This window comes from Bos grunniens, chromosome X, assembly GCF_055505025.1.
Source record: "Bos grunniens cultivar Pamir isolate PY7600 chromosome X, Bosgru_T2T1.0, whole genome shotgun sequence".
Taxonomy (NCBI): Eukaryota; Metazoa; Chordata; class Mammalia; order Artiodactyla; family Bovidae; genus Bos; species Bos grunniens.
In genome coordinates this window covers 44,877,474-44,896,274 of record NC_141194.1, presented here as the reverse complement: position 1 = coordinate 44,896,274, position 18,801 = coordinate 44,877,474, and the positions used below count along the sequence as shown (strand labels likewise).

At 38.1% G+C, this 18,801-nt stretch overlaps 1 protein-coding gene across 22 annotated transcripts in view; it reads right to left on the bottom strand.

The window, feature by feature from the left end:
• Window positions 1–18,801, bottom strand: part of ZNF674 (zinc finger protein 674) — a 34,695-nt gene that overhangs the window by 7,005 nt on the left and 8,889 nt on the right. For 14 of the 22 annotated variants that reach the window (XM_086387530.1, XM_086387531.1, XM_086387529.1 and 11 more), the window contains one exon: window positions 15,971–16,045. The exons of 6 other annotated variants lie outside the window; for them this stretch is intronic. In XM_086387530.1, coding sequence (XP_086243656.1) covers window positions 15,971–16,045 — 75 coding nt within the window. Of the gene's footprint in view, window positions 1–14,109; window positions 15,667–15,970; window positions 16,046–18,801 lie in introns of those variants that run through there. 2 more of the 22 variants (XM_086387542.1, XM_086387543.1) reach the window with 1 other exon arrangement.

Genomic DNA, 18,801 nt, shown 5'->3' with positions numbered 1-18,801 from the left:
GAAACAGACTCACAGACATAGAGAACAGACTTGTGGTTGCCAAGGGGGAGGGGGGATGGAGGCGAGTTGGATTGGGAGTTTAGGATTAGTAGATGCAAACTAGTATGTATAGAATGAATGAATAAGGTCCTACTCTATAGCACAGGGAACTATATTCAATATTCTGTGATAAACCATAATGGAAAAAAAATATGAAAAAGAATATATGTATGTGTAACTGAGTCACTTTTCTGTATAGCAGAGTGTACACAACATTGTAAGTCAATTATACATTAATAAGATAAAAAAATCAAAAGCCTAGTTCTGTAACTCAATCCAAATGATTCTAAGTGTAGTAGAGAGCCCCCTAAGCTAAAAAATTAGACTAAAAATTGGTCCTGTATTAGTAGGTTCCCAGTGGTGGCACATCTTCCAAAAGATATATTTTTGTATTTTTATAGCTTAGGGCTCATAGGATGTCTATGGTATACTAATTATCACTGAAGAGTTAACAGTAAAAAATTAACAACCTCACAAGGAAATGACCTACTATGAAAGAGAAGCAGCATATATATTTAAAGATACTCCCATTTCTAGAACTATAGCTAGTAAAACCATGTGGACTTCAAGATAAATATATTTCAACTGTTTAAAGAAATAAGGGAAAAACTCTGCCTACTTTCTATCTAGTCATAGATAAAGACAGATTTAACAGATTAGGTGACAGACCTTGAGATCACCCAGAATGTAGCATGAAGAGCTAACAATGGAAATATGGTAAGAGAAATATAGAAATGATAAGTTCCAGAATAGGTTTAACAGCTAATCCAAATGGAGGACTAGAGAAAAAGGGAGAGGCAATATGCCAAGAGATGGGTTACTAGAGCAACACTGAGACTGCTATACTTAGAAAGGCCAGCTTGCAAGGCTGGCCCTTGGCTACCATCTGGGAATTTAGAGTTCAGGAATGTCCCCACCATTCGCTAACTGATAAGGCTGCTTGTACAAACAAGGTGATCTGCTTTCCTTCTGGGAGTCTGGAATGTTGCTAAGTGCAGGGTGTATGTATAGATGCTGAGTCTCTCTAATGGGCTTCTCTGTGCGCAAACACACAAATGTTGCTGCCTTTTCAATGCTGGGAGAAGTATGTGCTGTGTGACCCTACATGGGAGGGAGAGAACATAAGGAACTCTACATGGAGTCCTCCAGACTCTGCTCCTGTCTTCTCCCCTTATGCTCTAGTTGTATATCCTTATATCCCCAGTCGCTAAGTCGTGTCTGCCCCTTTGAGACCCTATGGACGACAGTCTGCTAGGCTCCTCTGTCCATGGAATTTTCCAGGCAAGAATACTGGAGTGGGTTGCCATTTCCTCCTCCGGGGATCTGCCAGACCCAGGGACTGAACTTGTATCTCCTGTGTCTCCTATATTACAAGCAGATTCGTAACCTGCTGAGCCACTGGGGAGGCCTGTATATCCTTACTACATTGCTGTAATAATCTTAGCTGTATATACAGCTAGATGCCAAGGCCTGGGAGTCCCTCTCAAGAATCTCTGAAAGTGGCAGTGGTCTTGAGGGACCCCCAGTCTAGGCAGCATTTGAAGAGATAATGAATGAGAGATTTCTGTCATGTGTCTTACCCTTTTTTAAAATTTATTTATTTTTTAATTGAAGGATAATTGCTTTACAGAATTTTGTTGTTTTCTGTCAAACCTCAACATGAATCATCCATAGGTATACATATATCCCCTATATCCTAACCTTGAATGTCCAGAGTCCTGAGTGTGGTGAGACACAGTACTGAGACATAGTTCTGTGTAACTGTAAGACTTTAAGAAAGTAAGTATTGAAAGCTACCATGGAGAAATTTTAAAAACCACCTATAAAGAAACAATTAGGTCAACAACAGATTTCATCAGCTAAAAAAGAAGCCAAAAGAATATTTTCAAAGTCCTGAGACAAGCTGTCACCTTAGACAACCTTAGATATCTCTATCCCCAGCTAAATTATTGCAATGGAAGATGACAAAATAAAGATGCTTTTGGACAAGAAAACAGAGAATTTGCCACACATAAAGCTTGCTAAGAATATGCTTTGTACTTGAATTATTCAGGAGGAAAATGAGTAAAGGGGAAAAAAGGTATGGGGGGAGGGTAAAGAAAACCCAGCAAAGGCATGAAAAAAGGTAAAGGAAAAGCAGGATCTTTAGAAAATACAGTTTCCTCTAAAAGAAGAAATACAAATACAGTAATAGAACAATAAATAAATATTAACCCCATTAAGTATAGGCCAACCATATTAAATTGTGCTTTTAAAAATCAGCTATGTGTTTTTAAAAGACAATTACAACAAAATGGGAAATGTTAAAATCATAGACAGATACACCTGGCACTTAATAACCAAAGAAAATTGGTAAAACAACAGTTATGTTATACTGTGGTGTTGGAGAAGACTGAGCAACTAATCTGATCTGATCTGATCTGATGTTATACAAAACAGAATGACCTGGATGCCAAAAGCAAATAAGGACAGAATATGAAAATATTATAAAGCAATTTCAGTTACATAGATGCAAAACACTTAAATATACATGACAAATTGATTCTATTTATGAGAGAAAAAAGGTTAGACACCTAATAATGTTGAAAATGTATATATTCTACTATGTATTATACTTAGTTACACCACAGAGAAATTCTGCAAATATGTACACGTACAAGAATGGCAACAAGGTATTAGAAACAACTAAATGCCCACCAATAGAGGCTTAGATTGGTAGACTCCGATACTGAGGTGTTGGAATGCTATACAGGAGTTAAAATGAATGAATTAAATCTAACACAGGTAAACTCAAAGGTGAATACTGAATACAGAAAGTAAGTTGTACAAAGACCTCCTATGGTTTCTAGGGCACTAATCTGGTAAATTTACAAAAAGAATGCTATATTGATTACCAGTGCAAATTTATGTAGTAAAAGTATAAAAACATGGGTTAGAAGGATACTCACCAAATTCATGATACCATTTGCCTATGGAGGAAATGAAGGCAAGAGGACTCAGGAGGGGAAAAGGGACGCTTCACCTTTATTTGTAAACCTCTATTTCTTTTATAAACAAAAAAACATTACCACCAAATGACAAAATCTTAGCATTTGCTATTATTGGAAGGTAACTATGACAGTATTTCTTATGACTATGACTTTCTATACTTCTGTGCAGTTTCAAGAGAAATGCCTTAAAGCAGGGCTTCTGGAACAGTGGAGTGAGGACCTTAGTAAATTGTCTTCCTGTTAAAAGCAATGAAAATATTGGCAAAATTATCAAAATCTATCATTTCAGGACTTTGGAAATTAACCAAAGTCATACACCACGTTAAAAAGCATTTATTCAAGAACCACCAGTGAACCTCACTGAGAACAGCCAAGTATGTGGTTTTTACTTGGTGTTACTTCTCCCCACCCCCACCTCCACCCTAGACCCCTGGCTCCTCAACTCTGTGGTCCAGAAGGAATGAAAACTGGCATCCTCACAGCAGCTGAAGGGAGCTCCACTGGAAGCCCCATCTCCAGAGTTTTGTTACTACCTTGATCTAACTTGGAACTCGGTTCCAAACAGTATATAGTAACTACAATCCCCATGAAAAAATAGAGAGCACCAGTAAAAGTAATGTCCAGCAAGGTGTTAACGTGGCACACTTGGCTCCTGGCTGATGTTTGGGAATGCAGATTGTGGAATGTTCCCTATTTTGATGATTTTAGCCTACCTGGGGCACTGAATACCTGATTTTCTCCTGGGTGTCTAGACACCTGGATGTGCCTATTTTTATTTAGTGGGTCAACTGAGAATCTCCCACAAAGCGAAAAGGGCTTTCTAAAAAGTCTTACTTGCCACGTGGACTTGAACTGCAGCTGTCTAGCCCTGCAGCATCTTGGATTTGCATGAGAAAGGGGCAACTATCGCTGTAGGGATTTGTCTCCTACCAAGTGCCCAGCAATATGGGTGGAAATGAACCCTATTAGGACACATGAAGAAATGTCAGAAAGCAGGAAATAAAGGGGGAAAAAGTCTTAGAAGCTTCAGAGTTCTCAAAAGGAAAATTTCAGTCAGAAGACAATGGAACAATGCCTTCATAAGTCTAAGGGAAAGAAATGTCCATCCTAGAACTCTACTCCAAGCTCAACTCCCCATCTTGGATGAGATTTCAACAAACGCTTTCAGATATTCAAAAATCTAAAAAAAAAAAAAATTTATCTCCCATGGACCTACATTCTTTCTTAGGAAAGCACTTGAAGAATGTGCTCCAGTGAAATGTAGAGGAAGGCATGGCATTAAAGCAAATGAGGACTCCCAACAATGAGAAAGTGGAGGGAATTCCCAGAATGATGGTGAAGAGAAATGTTAGGATGGTGGCTGCACAAAACAGGAATGAAGATAATCCACCCAGAAGGGAGTGGTCAGAGAGCCCCAGACAAACTCAGGCATATGACATTGCTGGAGCACTTTTAGCTCTGGAAACATTTAAAATCACTCTGGATCATGGGTCATGAAGTGTTTAAGCTGAACTAGCGAGAAGTACTCAGAGAAAGAAGCAAATGAAAGAAACAAAGCAATTATTAACCAGAGGAAACTAAAAGTTTTACAGAAAAGGTAAATTAATCATAGGTCACTACATGGCTATCTATAGTGTTCATATAGTCATTTTGTTCATATAGTCATTATGTAAACAATAGTATTGATGGAAAGCAAATTTATGGTATAATCATACTGGGAACATGGGCAAACAAGAAGTCTTTGTGTTGCAAGGAAAATATACAGATGGCCACCAGGCACATGAAAAGAGGTTCAACATCACTAACCATCAGGGAAATGCAAATCAAAATCACAGTGAGCTATCACCTCACACCTGTCAGTATGGCTACTATGAAAAAGACCACAACCAATGTTGGCAGAGATGTGGAGAAAAGGGAACCCTCCCACACTGTTGGTGGGAATGCAAACTAGTGCAGTCACTATGGAAAACACTATGAAGTCCCTCAGGAAGTTAAAAACAAAAACTACCGTATGATCCAGTAATTTTACTCCTAGTTATACAGCCGAAGAAAATGAAAACACTAATTTGAAAAGACACATATTTGAAAAGAAAACGAAAACACTGATTTGAAAAGACACAATGTTCAAAACAGCGTTATTTACAAAAGCCAAGATATGGAAGCAACCTAAGTGTTCATCAACAGATGTATGGATAACGAAGACACACACATACACAAACACATACATGCAATGGAATATTACTTAACCATAAAAAGGAATGCGATTCTGCCATCTGTAAGAACATGGATAGACCTGGAGGGTATATTTGTTCAGTTGCTAAGTCATGTCTGACTCTTTGCAACCCTATGGACTGCAGTACGCCAAGCTTCCCTGTTCTTCACTATTTCCTGAAGTTTGCTCAAACTAATGTCCATTGAGTCTTGCTTAGTGAAATAAGTCAGAGAAAGACAAATACTGTATGTTTTCACTTGTATGTGGAATCTAAAAAATAAAACAAATAAATGTAACAAAAGAGAAACAGACTTACAGATACTGAGAACAATTTAGCTGTTACCAACTGGGAGAGGGAAATGGGAGGGGCAAAACAGGAGAAGGGGATTAAGAGATAAAAACTGGGACTCCCCTAGTGGTCCAGTGGCTAAGACTATGTGCTTCCAATGCAGGTGGCCTGAGTTTGATCCCTGATCAGGGAACTAGGTCCCACATGCCACAACTAAGAGTTTACATGCCACAACTAAAGATCCCGAATGCTGCAACTAAGACTTGGCTCAGCCAAAAAATATTTTTAAAAAGATAAAAATTACTAGGTATAAAATAAAAACTAGACACAGGGAATACAGCCAATATTTTAGAATAACTTTAAATGGAATATAACCTATAAAAATATCCAATCACTGTGTTGTATACCTGAAATTAACACAGTATTATAAATCAACTATACTTCAAAAAAAAGAAAAAAACTTGATATTCAAAAAAGAAGTCTTTGTGTGTGTGTGTGTGTATGAATGGCAAAAACAATGAAGTGAGCTAAATCTTCATCTTCCATAGCATAAAGTTTTAAATAATTTTTATAAGAAATACGTAGATTATAAAGAACAGAGATATCAAAAATTATCTGCATATCCACCACTCATTAAAAAAATTATTTTTACCTTTGAAGTTCTTCATGTGCTCATTTCATTCTCTTTCTTCTCAGATAATCACTATCCTGAATTTTATATTTGTCATGCCCTGTTTCTCAGCTTGTTAGCTAAGACCAAGTACACTATTATGCCCTTGACATTCATTATAGTTTTATCACATTTATTTTATTCTTTAAACCATGGACATGATTTAATTTGATAAAAATTAAAGCTTTTTTAATCAAAAGAGAATACTGCCCTAGGTCAGTAATCTGAAGTCTCAGACGAAACATGATTATCTTAAAAAATTACCAGAACTGATAGAAGATAGAGAAAACATGAATAAATCAGGAATTGCTTTTAAAAAACTATAAATTTTACTCTGTACTTGAAAGTCTTCCCCTAAAAAAGGCTTCCTATCCAGATGCTGTTGTAGATGACTGCTATCAAACTCTTAAGAACAGGTATAGTTCAGTCAATATAATTTCAGAAACTAGAAAAAAAGCGAAAAGTACACAGTCTTTTTTATGCAGTGAGGATAACCTTGGATACCAGAATAAGAGAACAGTACACGAAAAGAAAATCTAAGATCTGTCTCACTCTGAACACTAATGGAAAACTCTTAAACATGACTAAACTGAATTCAATCAATTAAAATGCTTTAAAACTAATTAAGAGTTTAGCACAGGAATGCAAGAACAGTACAACATTGAAAAAATGTTAATATAATCTACCACAATAATAGATTAAAAGAGAAAAAAGTATCTTCTCAATAGATGCAGAAAATAAGCATTCAAGAAAATACCACACATTCATGATTTTTTTTTAAATGTCTTAGTAAACCAGGGACATAAACGCTTTTGATGAAAGGTATTTTTTCAAAAAACCACAGCAAATATACTTAATGATGAACGTTTTAGAAATCACATTCTCTCTGTGCCTCAGTTTCTCATCTATAAAATAATAACCAGTTTCCTTTACAAGATCATTTGGAGGATTAAACTCTATAACGTATATAAAGCAGACAGAGTACTGCATTTGTGGGACACAGCACATGCTTACACATTGACTATCATTACATTTCTATCATTGTCCTCACCAATATCTGCATTAGAATCAGAAACAAATAAGGAATTCACTATCATTATATCTATTAGACACTGTATTACAGGCCCTGACTAATAGAATGGGAAATGAAAAAGAAAATGTATAATTGGAAAAGACCCTGACGCTGGGAAAGATTGAAGGCAGGAGGAGAAGGGGATGACAGAAGATGAGATGGTCAGATGGTATCACTGACTCGATGATACCCAAACATGAGTTTGGGCAAGCTCCAGGAGCTGGTGATGGACAGGGAGCCTAGTGTGCTGCAGTCCATGGGGTCACAAGGAGTCAGACACAACTGAGCGACTGAACTGAAGTGATAATTGGAAATCCAAAATTGCTTTTAAGAAGATAATTGTTTACATAGAAGACCCAAAAGAATCTAAAAGCTATTAGTATTAATAAAAGCATTCAGACAGGTTTCTGTACACAAATTGAATGTATAAATACCAATGCATTGTCATACATTAGTATTAACCAATTAGGAACCATACTATGAAAAAAAAAATCCTCATCACAATTGCAATAATAGCTAGGAGGTATCAAAGAATAAGTGTAACAAAAGATGTGCAAACATGTCCTGACGACAAGTTCAAAATATTACTAAATGGCAGAAAGGACAGGTTGAATAAGAGTTCACTGATGGTAAAATTCAATAGAGTAAAGATATCAAACCCCAACATACTTCCAACTCATCTCCAAACACAGGTCAACTACAATTGAAATCTCCAATAGTTTTCCATGGAACTTGACAAACTAATCCTTAGATTCCTATTTGAAGACCAAAGAGTCCAAAGAGATAAGGAGAATCATCCTACCAGCTATTAACAACATCAAGAACAGTAAGAATAACAGTTGACATGTATATAGCATTCACTTAGGCACTTTAAAGTGCTTTACATATTCATTATAAAGTTAGAAAAACATGCAAATGGCAAAGGGACAAACAGACTAATGGAATAAAATAGAGAGCCTTGGAAAAGCCCCACACAGATATGGAACTTGACCTCTAGTTGAAGGGGTATCCCACACCACCATTGAAAGGGTTTAGTATGTGGCATGGTACAAGTGGATGTGCACATGGGGAAAAAAGGACAACTAATAGTTCCCTTCTTCATGAATTATGTAAAGTCTAGGCAAATTTTATATATGCCTATATATATGGCAGAAAGCAAAGAAGAACTAAAGAGCCTCTTGATGAAAGTGAAAGAGGAGACTGAAAAAGTTGGCTTAAAGCTCAACATTCAGAAAACTAAGATCATAGTATCTGGTCCCATCACTTCATGACAAATAGATGGGGAAACAACAGAAACAGTGAGAGACTTTATTTTGCGGGGCTCCAAAATCACTGCAGATGGTGACTGCAGCCATGAAATTAAAAGATGCTCGCTCCTTGGAAGAAAAGCTATGACCAACCTAGACAGCATATTAAAAAGCACAGACATTACTTTGCCAACAAAGGTCCATCTAATCAAAGCTATGGTTTTTCCAGTAGTCGTGTATGGATGTGAAAGTTGGACTATAAAGAAATCTGAGTGACAAAGAATCGATGCTTTTGAACTCTGGTGTTGGAGAAGACTCTTGAAAGTCCCTTGGACTGCAAGGAGATTAAACCAGTCCATCCTAAAGGAAATCAGTCCTGAATATTCATTGAAAGGACTGATGCTGAAGCTGAAATTCCAGTACTTTGGCCACCTGGTGCACAGAACTGACTCACTGGAAAAGACCCTGATGCTGGGAAAGATTGAAGGCAGGAGGAGAAGGGGATGACAAAGGATGAGAAGATTGAATAGCATCACTGACTCAATGGACATGAGTTTGAGTAAACTCCGGGAGTTGGTGATGGACAGGGAAGCCTGGCATGCTGCAGTTCATGGGGTCGCAAAGAGTCAGACATGACTGAGTGACTGAACTGACTGAGGCAGATTTTAAGAAAGTAAAATGCAAAATATGAAATTTGGGGAAGAAAATTACATTTTTATGAGCTCAGTCAGAGAAAAGTTACATGAAATTACACAAAAAGTACAAACTAAAAAATCAATCAATTACAAAGAAATTACATTACAAAGAAAACTTCTACTCAAAAAACACCAACAATAACCAAGATGAAGAAAGAATACTAACTAAAAAGAGTGGACATATGTGTATGTGTAACTGATTCAGTTTGCTATGCCTCTGAAACTAACACAACATTGTAAATCAACTATACTCTCCAATAAAAAATTTTTAAAAAGATATTGACTATACACAAAATCAGAATCGGGACTATATAAAGAATCTGTATAAATCTGAAAAAGACAAATACCCCCAACAAAAACACAAATAAAGGATATAAACAAGTAAGCCACAGAAGAGGAAATCCAGTCCACACCAAATATGAAATGATAAATACCTTGACTTGTAATCAGGGAAACAAAAATTACAGTAAGATACCAATTCGTACTTAACAGATTACCAAAATGTAATGTAGAGTGTGCCCCTGTATGCATGCATGCTAAGTTGCTCCAGTTGTGTCTGACTCTTTTGTTAGTCATGGCCCACCAGGCTCCTCTGTCCACAGGATTCTCCAGGCAAGAATATTAGAGTGGGTTGCCATGCCCTCCTCCAGGGAATCTTCCTGACCCAGGAATCAAACCCGCATCTCTTACGTCTCCTGAATTGGCAGAAGGGTTCTTTACCACTAGCGCCACCTGCGAAGCCCAAGGAGTGTGCCTGTACTACAGTTCTATATAGAGAGAACAGTGCTATCATTGTAGAAAGTTCTCTTGGGCAGCACTGGTCTAAATCATGCACTGTCTGTATCATCAGTTTGGCTGCATAAAGTTACAGAGCTTTGCATTTTTACACTGATGCTTCCTGTTCAAAACCCGAAGTTTCACATATTTCAGAAGCTACATCTGCCACCCAGTTGCAATCCATGCTCTGAAGGAACTGGCTTAACATGATATCAGTACAGCTCTTTGCAGGCCATTTGCTTTGAAAAAACCATTGGTAGAGCCCTTTATTTTTCCACTTCTCTTGCCCACATCTCAAGATTCAACAATGATCTGTACACATGGATTAAGGTAATACTAACATGGGGGGAGGGGTGAGGAGGCAGCTCCTCTGTAAATTGGGAAACAGCAGTGACATTTTTTCTTAGTTTGATTCCAGCCTGGGGCTTTCTAAATAAACACTGCAGAAGTAGTAACAGCATGGTGACTATAGCTGTGTGTGTATGCTTGGTCGCTCAGTCATGTCCAAGTCTTTGCGATCACACGGATTCTAGCTGCCAGGCTCCTCCTGTTTATGGAATTTTCCAGGCAAGAAAACTGGAGCAAGTTGTCATTTCTTCCTCTGGGGATCTTCCGAACCCAGGGATCAAACATCTCTTGCGTCTCCTGCACTGGAAGGCAGATTCTTTACCACTGAGCCACATGGGAAGCCCAAGTGTAGCTAATAATACTGTATTGTGTATTTGGAAGTTGCTAAGAGAGTGAATCTTAAGAGTTCTCACTACAAGAAAATAAAATATTAAAAAAAAAAAAAACCTACTAATTTCAAAGGCTGGTAATAAAATACTACCAAGTGCTTTTGCAGTCGAGACCTTTGCAGGACTTAAAGGAGTAGGTCTAAACCACTTGGAGTCCCTCTGCAGTAAGACACCTTACAAGTACGAGTTAAAAAAAATAAAAGTAGGTATTAAGTAGTATTAAGTAGTATTAAGGTTTAAGAAGCTGAGGAAGAAACCGTCTTCAGACAGAGCTGTTGGAAAGCGGTGGCATTTTCTCTCACACAATAGGGGCAGGAGGAGTACTTTTGCCCCAGCCCTAATCTAGTAAGGATAACTTCAAGGAGACAACCTGCTTGATATATGTCCACTAGAGTCTGGGAGACACATGGGACTAGGCACCTGGTTTGTGGCTAGAAAATTCTACAGGTGACAGGCAGGTTGTGGCAGTCTGTGGCCACAGAAAAAAGGTTGCATTGGGTGGTCGGGGGAGATGATGAAGAGATCAAGGCCCCATCACACAGACATACATTCCACAAGCCAGATGTGGACCCTCTGGATAGAAACAGGGTTGGGTTACTTTCGAGAGGGGGCTTTCTCCTAGCATCAAGGTGACCTTAGAAAAAAGAGACTGGATGTCTACGATGGTGCTGTTTTTTGAGGACAAGAAGGAGATATATTAAATAACTTGCTAGAAAAGAGGCACCGCCTCTTTCCAGCAATCAAGGGCCCTAGCTGGGGCATCTCCAAAGAAACCATAAACATACCAGTTTGTGTGTGCTCATTCATGTCCAACTCTTTGTGACCCTATGGACTGAAGCCCACCAGTATCCTCTGCCCATGGGGATTCTCCAGGCAAGAATACTGGAGGGGCCTGCCACGGGGGTGCCATTTCCTCCTCCAGGGGATCTTCCCGACCCAGGGATTGAACCTGTGTCTCTTATGTCTCCTGCATTGGCAGGTGGGTTCTTTACCACTGGTGCCACTTGGGAAGCCCAAAACATACCAGGGACAGAAAGAAATCAGTCTCTAGAATCTGCCACATGCAGAGGGTGTCAATATCAGATTATATCTTTATCAGTTAGGGCAAACTATTTTTGTCCTAACTCCCTCCTTCTTCACTTGCTTCACCCAAGGAGCCAGAGATGGCCCAGTTGGTGATTTGGCAAGTGGCAGGGGCCAGGGGTGGGGAGAGTAGAGTAAAGAAAGAAAAAGCTGAGCATGCTTCCTTTGGTACTAAAAGCTTCGCTGGGGGGAGAGATTTCCCTTTAAATGAAGTTCATAGTTTTCACTTCTACACACGACTACTATTTTAAAACTAAAATGCGACTACCACAGACCCTCAGAAATTAAAAGCATAATAAGGAAATAACTATGCACAACTTTATGCCAATCAATTTGCCAACTTAGGTGAAATGGACAAACTCCTTTAAAGACACAAGTTAGCAAAGTTTGTTCATGAAGAAATAATCTGAATAATCCAGTATCTATTAAAGAAATTGACACTGTAGTTTAATGCCTTCCTATAAAGAAAACTCCAGGCACAAATGACTTCACTGGGGAATTCTATCAAACATTTAAGGAAGAAATAATACCAATTTCATATAAATTCTCCAAAAGAACTAAAGAGGGAAGGGAATACTTCCCAGCTCATTCTATGACTTCACTATCTTGATTCTGGTGATAGATTCTTGGGTGTTTACATGTCAAAACTTATCAAATTATACATTTTAAATACATGCAGTTTCTTGTATGTTTCTTGTACATTGTGGTATAATACAGAGAGGCTGAAACAGCTAAATCAGTTCTTAGAGGCAGTCATAGCATTCACAATACTTATATTAGACAGGGAAGCTATCAAATGAATTATCTAAGCTTCTACCTTATGAAACTAGGAAAAGAGAAAATTAAATTCAAACTACCAGGAGGATAGAAATAATAAAGATAAAAGCAAGAATGAATGAAACTAAGGTTTCCATTTCTGGGCACAATGGAGTATGTCTACTATAGCCCCTCTCCTACTGATCATTGCAACTAAGAACTCTGGACAAAATATGTAAAGCAGCTATGCAGGATTCTGACAAGTTAAAAGCAAAATAAAGCAGGCAGACTCTGAAGGTGAGTCAAGTGAAGAAGCAGCCCATATACCAGGGCGTTTCTTTTTAGTCCTCATTCTTTTTTCACAAGACTCTGTCCCAATGGTATATAAACCTCCAGAAGTCCTGAGCTCATCCAAGCAAAAGCCTCACACCAAAGCTTTAAGAACTGAACGAAAGTAATATTTCAACCACAGCTCAGTCTGAGACTAACACCTGAGTGACAAATGTATGGAGACAACCATGAAGCAGGCCAGCAAAGGTTCTGAAAACTGCCCAAAGACTTAAACCATCATTCAAGTCTCAAATTAACCCCTGAATGGTGCATACACAAAGCAAAGGCTTTGAACACCATATCGATTAGAATCAATACCCACAGAGGGCAACACAAAACCAGTGATATGAGTCTAACTAGGTTTATTAAGTGATAAATAAAGATTAAAAGCAACAAAACAATCACCACCATCTAGGAGAGAATCCAAAATCATTCAACATAACAAACAACTAGCAAAATGTGACCAATTCTCAAGAGAAAAGATAACCAACAGCTGCCAGATGCTGGAAATACCAAAGACATTTTAAGCAGCTATGGAAACAGCTCTATGAGACAGACACACTTGAAGTGAATGTATAAACAGAAGTTCTCAACTGAGATAAAAAAAAAAACTATTAAAAAATGGAAATTTTAGAACTAGAAAAGATAGTATCTGAAAGCAGAAAGACAACCAACACCTGTGGTGAATTAAGCAGCAGAATGGAGACGAGAGAGGCAAGAGTCAATGAAACTGAGAGAAATGGTCCAACCTGCCAATATGAGGAACAGAGATAAAAAGACTGAGAAAAATAAAAGAAATACAGCATCAGGTATCCATGGGACAGTATCAAAAGGTCCAACATTCACATCACTGGAGTCCTCCAAGGAAATGAGACTAGTGCAGAAGAAAAGGTCTGAAGAAATAATGGCTTAAAAAGTCCCAAATTTGGAAAAAGACATAAAATGACACATTCGAGATGCTCAGCATAGCAGAAACAACATAAACTCACAGAAACACCCAGGAATATTACAGTCAAATATCTGGAAAGCAAAGTTAAAAGAAAATATCTTGAATGTAGTCAGTTAAAAAAAAGCACACTGCATATGAATCAATTATTCAAATGACTCTGATGTTCTCATCAGAAACAATGAAGGTCAGATGATACTGGAACTTCTTAAAATTACTAAAGGCAAAAAAATGTCAACCCAGAATTCTACATTGAAGCAAAGAGATTTTGTCATCAGATTTATTCTAAGAGAAATGAAACAGGATCTTCTGCAGGGTGGATGGGAAGACCAACAGAAATGATAAAGTATCTGAGTAACAATAAAAAAAATGGGCCAAAGAACCAAACAGACATTTCTCCAAAGAAGACATACAGATGGCTAATAAACACATGAAAAGATGCTCACTCATTATCAGAGAAGTGCAAATCAAAACCACAGTGAGGTACCATCTCACCCTGGTCAGAATGGCTGCTATCAAAAAGTCTACAAACAATAAATGCTGGAGAGGGTGCAGAGAAAAAGGAACCCTCTTACACTATTGGTGGGAATGCAAACTAGTACAGCCACTATGGAGAACAGTGTGGATACTCCTTAAAAAACTGGAAATAGAATGGCCATTAGTTCGGTTCAGTTCAGTTCAGTCACTCAGTCGTGTCCGACTCTTTGCAACCCCATGAACCGCCAGGCCTCCCTGTCCATCACCAACTCCTGGAGTTCACCCAAACTCCTGTCCATTGAGTCAGTGACGCCATCCAGCCATCTCATGCTCTGTCATCCCCTTCTCCTCCTGCCCCCAATCCCTCCCAGCATCACAGTCTTTTCCAATGAGTCAACTCTTCGCATGAGGTGGCCAAAGTACTGGAGTTTCAGCTTTAGCATCATTCCTTCCAAAGAAATTCCAGGACTGATTTCCTTTAGAATGGACTGGTTGGATCTCCTTGCAGTCCAAGGGACTCTCAAGAGTCTTCTCCAACACCACAGTTCAAAAGCATCAATTCTTCGGCACTCAGCTTTCTTCACAGTCCAACTTTCACATCCATACATGACCACAGGAAAAACCATAGCCTTGACTAGACGAACCTCTGTTGGCAAACTAATGTCTCTGCTTTTGAATATGCTATCTAGGTTGGTCATAACTTTCCTTCCAAGGAGTAAGCGTCTTTTAATTTCATGGCTGCAGTCACCATCTGCAGTGATTTTGGAGCCCAAAAAAATGAAGTCTGACACTGTTTTTAGTTTCCCCATCTATTTCCCATGAAGTGATGGGATCAGATGCCATGATCTTCGTTTTCTGAATGTTGAGCTTTAAGCCAACTTTTTCACTCTCCTCTTTCACTTTCATCAAGGGGCTTTCTAGTTCCTCTTCACTTTCTGCCATAAGGGTGGTGTCATCTGCATATCTGAGGTTATTGATATTTTTCCTGGAAATCTTGATTCCAGCTTGTGCTTCTTCCAGCCCAGCATTTCTCATGATGTACTCTGCATAGAAGTTAAATAAGCAGGGTGACAATATACAGCCTTGACGTACTCCTTCTCCTATTTGGAACCAGTCTGTTGTTCCATGTCCAGTTCTAACTGTTGCTTCCTGACGTGCATATAGGTTTCTCAAGAGGCAGGTCCGGTGGTCTGGTATTCCCATCTCTTTCAGAATTTTCCACATGACCCAGAAATCCCACTGATGGGCATACACACCGAGGAAACCAGAATTGAAAGAGACATATGTCCCCCAATGTTCACTGCAGCACTGTTTACAATAGCTACGACCTAGATGTCCATCAGCAGCTGAAAGGATAAGAAAGCTATGGTACATATACACAATGGAGTATTACTCAGCTATTAAAAAGAATGTATTTGAATCAGTTCTAATGAGGTGGATGAAACTGGAGACTATCATACAGAGTGAAGTCAGAAAGAAAAACACCAATACAGTATATTAACACATATATATGGAATTTAGAAAGATGGTAACAATGACCCTATATGCGAGACAGCAAAAGAGACACAGATGTAAAGAACAGACTTTGGAGTGTGGGAGAAGGTGAGGGTGGGATGATTTGAGAGACAGCATTGAAACAAGTATTATTACCATATGTGAAATAGATCGCCAGTCCAGGTTCGATGCATGAGACAGGGCACTCAGGGCCGGTCCACTGGGACGATCCTGAGGGATGGGATGGGGAGGGAGGTGGGAAGACAGTTTAGGATGGGGGACACATGTACACCCATGGCTGATTCATGTGAGTGTATGGAAAAAAACACTAAAATATTGTAAAGTAACTATAACCTCCAATTAAAATAAATTAATTAACAACCACCACAACAAAAACATTTGGGTAAATATACAGAATGAGCTTCTCTGGTAGCTCAGCAGTAAAGAATCCACCTGCAATACAGGAGACTTGCAGAAGACACAGGTTCAGTCCCTGAGTTGGGAAGATCCCCTGAAGAAGGAAATGGCAACCCACTCCAGTATTCTTGCCTGGGAAATCCCATGGACAGAGGAGCCTGGTGGGCTACAGTCCATGGGGTTGCAAAAAAAAAAAAAAAAAACATACAGGCTATTTTTCTCCTTTTGAATTCTTTAAGATATGTATGACAGTTGTGGATACATTTGAAACCTATAGCATAACATAAAAGAGGGGAGGGAAGTGACCTATATTGCTATAAACTTTCTACATATGACTTGAAGTCTTAAAATATAACTATATATGGTGAAAGGGTTAATAAAGTATGTATCTCTTAATTGCTAGAGCAACCACTAAATTAAAAAAAAACACAAAGGAGATACTGACAAAAAGCAAATAGGTGTGTTTAAAATGAAATATTTAAATTGCAGTTGTATTCCCTATGCAAGACCTATGCACTACCAAATATTACTGAGATAATGAGATAAATTTTTATAGACCTAAATAAATTGAGAGATACACTATGTTTGTGAATTAGAAGACTCAATATTCTTAGTATTTCAATGATCCACAGACTCAAAGTAATCCCAAACAAAATCCCTGTAGGCTTTCATGCAGAAATTGGCAAGCTGACTTTTAAATTTATGTGAAAATATCAAGGACCAAAACATTATGAAAAGAACAAAGTTGGAAGATTCACTGTACCTGATACCTGTACCTGATACCTGTGGCAGACAGATCAATGCATATGTGCTCAACTGTTTTTGATAAGGGTACCAAGGTAAGTCAATGGAGAAGAGACAGTATTCTAAAAAATGCTACTTGAACAATTAAATATGCATATGCCAAAAAAAAAGGAAAACAATGACCCTTAACTCGTACCAGGTAAAAATATTCATCTCATTATTGGCCATGGGCCTAAATATAAGTGAAAGTGAAAGTCACTCAGTCGTGTCCAACTCTTTGTGACCTCATGGACTATACAGTCCATGGAATTCTCTAGCCCAGAATACTGGAGTAGGTAGCCTTTCCCTTCTCCAGGGGATCTTCCCAACCCAGGGATCAAACTCAGGTCTCCCGCGTTGCAGGCGGATTCTTTACCAACTGAGCCACAAGGGAAGCCCAAGAACACTGGAGTGGGTAGCCTATCCCTTTTCCAGCAGATCTTCCGGACCCAGGAATTGAACCGGGGTCTCCTGCATTGCAGGTGGATTCTTTACCAACTAGGCTATCAGGAAAGCCTGATAAATATAAGAGCTAACATTATAAATCCTCTGAAATAAAAATATGAGAAAATCTCTGTTACCTTGTGTTAGAGAATTGTTATACAGGGTATAACAGCATGAACTGTAGAAGAAAAATTTGATAAATTGGACTTTATCAAAATTAAAAATGTCTTTTTTGGGAAAGATACTGTTAAGATAAAAACAAGCCACACATGGGAGTAAAGATTTGGAAAACACATAGTGATAGAGGGCTTGCATCCAGAATATATAAAGAACTCTCACAATTTAATAATAACAAAAATGGCAAAAGATTACAACAAATAGTTCACCAAAGATATATAGATGGCAAACAAAAGAACATGAAAAGATGCTGAATATCAGTTATTGGAGAAATGCAAATTAATTGTACAATGAGCTACTCTTACACAGCTTCTAGAAAGACTAACAATACTAATAATACCAAGTGCTGTCAAGAGAGCAAAACACTGGAACTCTTATATGTTGCTAGTAGGCATCCAAAATGGTACAGTTACACTGTAAAACAGTTTGGTAATGTCTTGTGAAGTTAAACATACACTTACCACATGACCAAGCAATCCCACTCTATTTACCCCCAAAATATGAAAACATATGTCCACACGAATGCCTAAACATGAGTGTGTTCATACCAGCTTCTTTCATAATAACCAAAAATAAGAAAAAATTCAAAAGTACATATCTTGGTCTATGGTAAGCAAATGGAGTATCATTTGACTACAGAAAGGAACAGACTGTTGAAACATGTCACAACACAGATGAACCTAAAAAGCATTAAGGTAAATGAAAGAAGCAAGATGCATAAGGCTATATACTGTAAGATTCATTTGTATAACATTCTAGAAAAAAACAAAACTAGAAGAAACAAGATCAGATGTGAGAGTAGGGGAGAAGTTTAATTGTAAACAGGAACAAGCGAATGTTTTAGGGGAATGAAAATGTCCAATAGCTTGACTGTGGTGGTATTTAAATGACTATATATTTGTCAATATATATAGAAATGTACACTTAAGAGAGGTGAACTTCATGGTATATAAATTATACCTCAATAACCCAAACCTCATTTTCAAGAAGACACTGGAGTTACATATATCATGACAGTACATGGAAAATGCATCTGGAAATTACATTAAAACACTACCACATACAACCCACGATCATATTGTGCTAGTTTTGCATTTCCTTTTATGAAAATACCTGTTAAGCATTAAGGATAGAAAAAATACTAAGAAATATTTTATTCTAGTTAA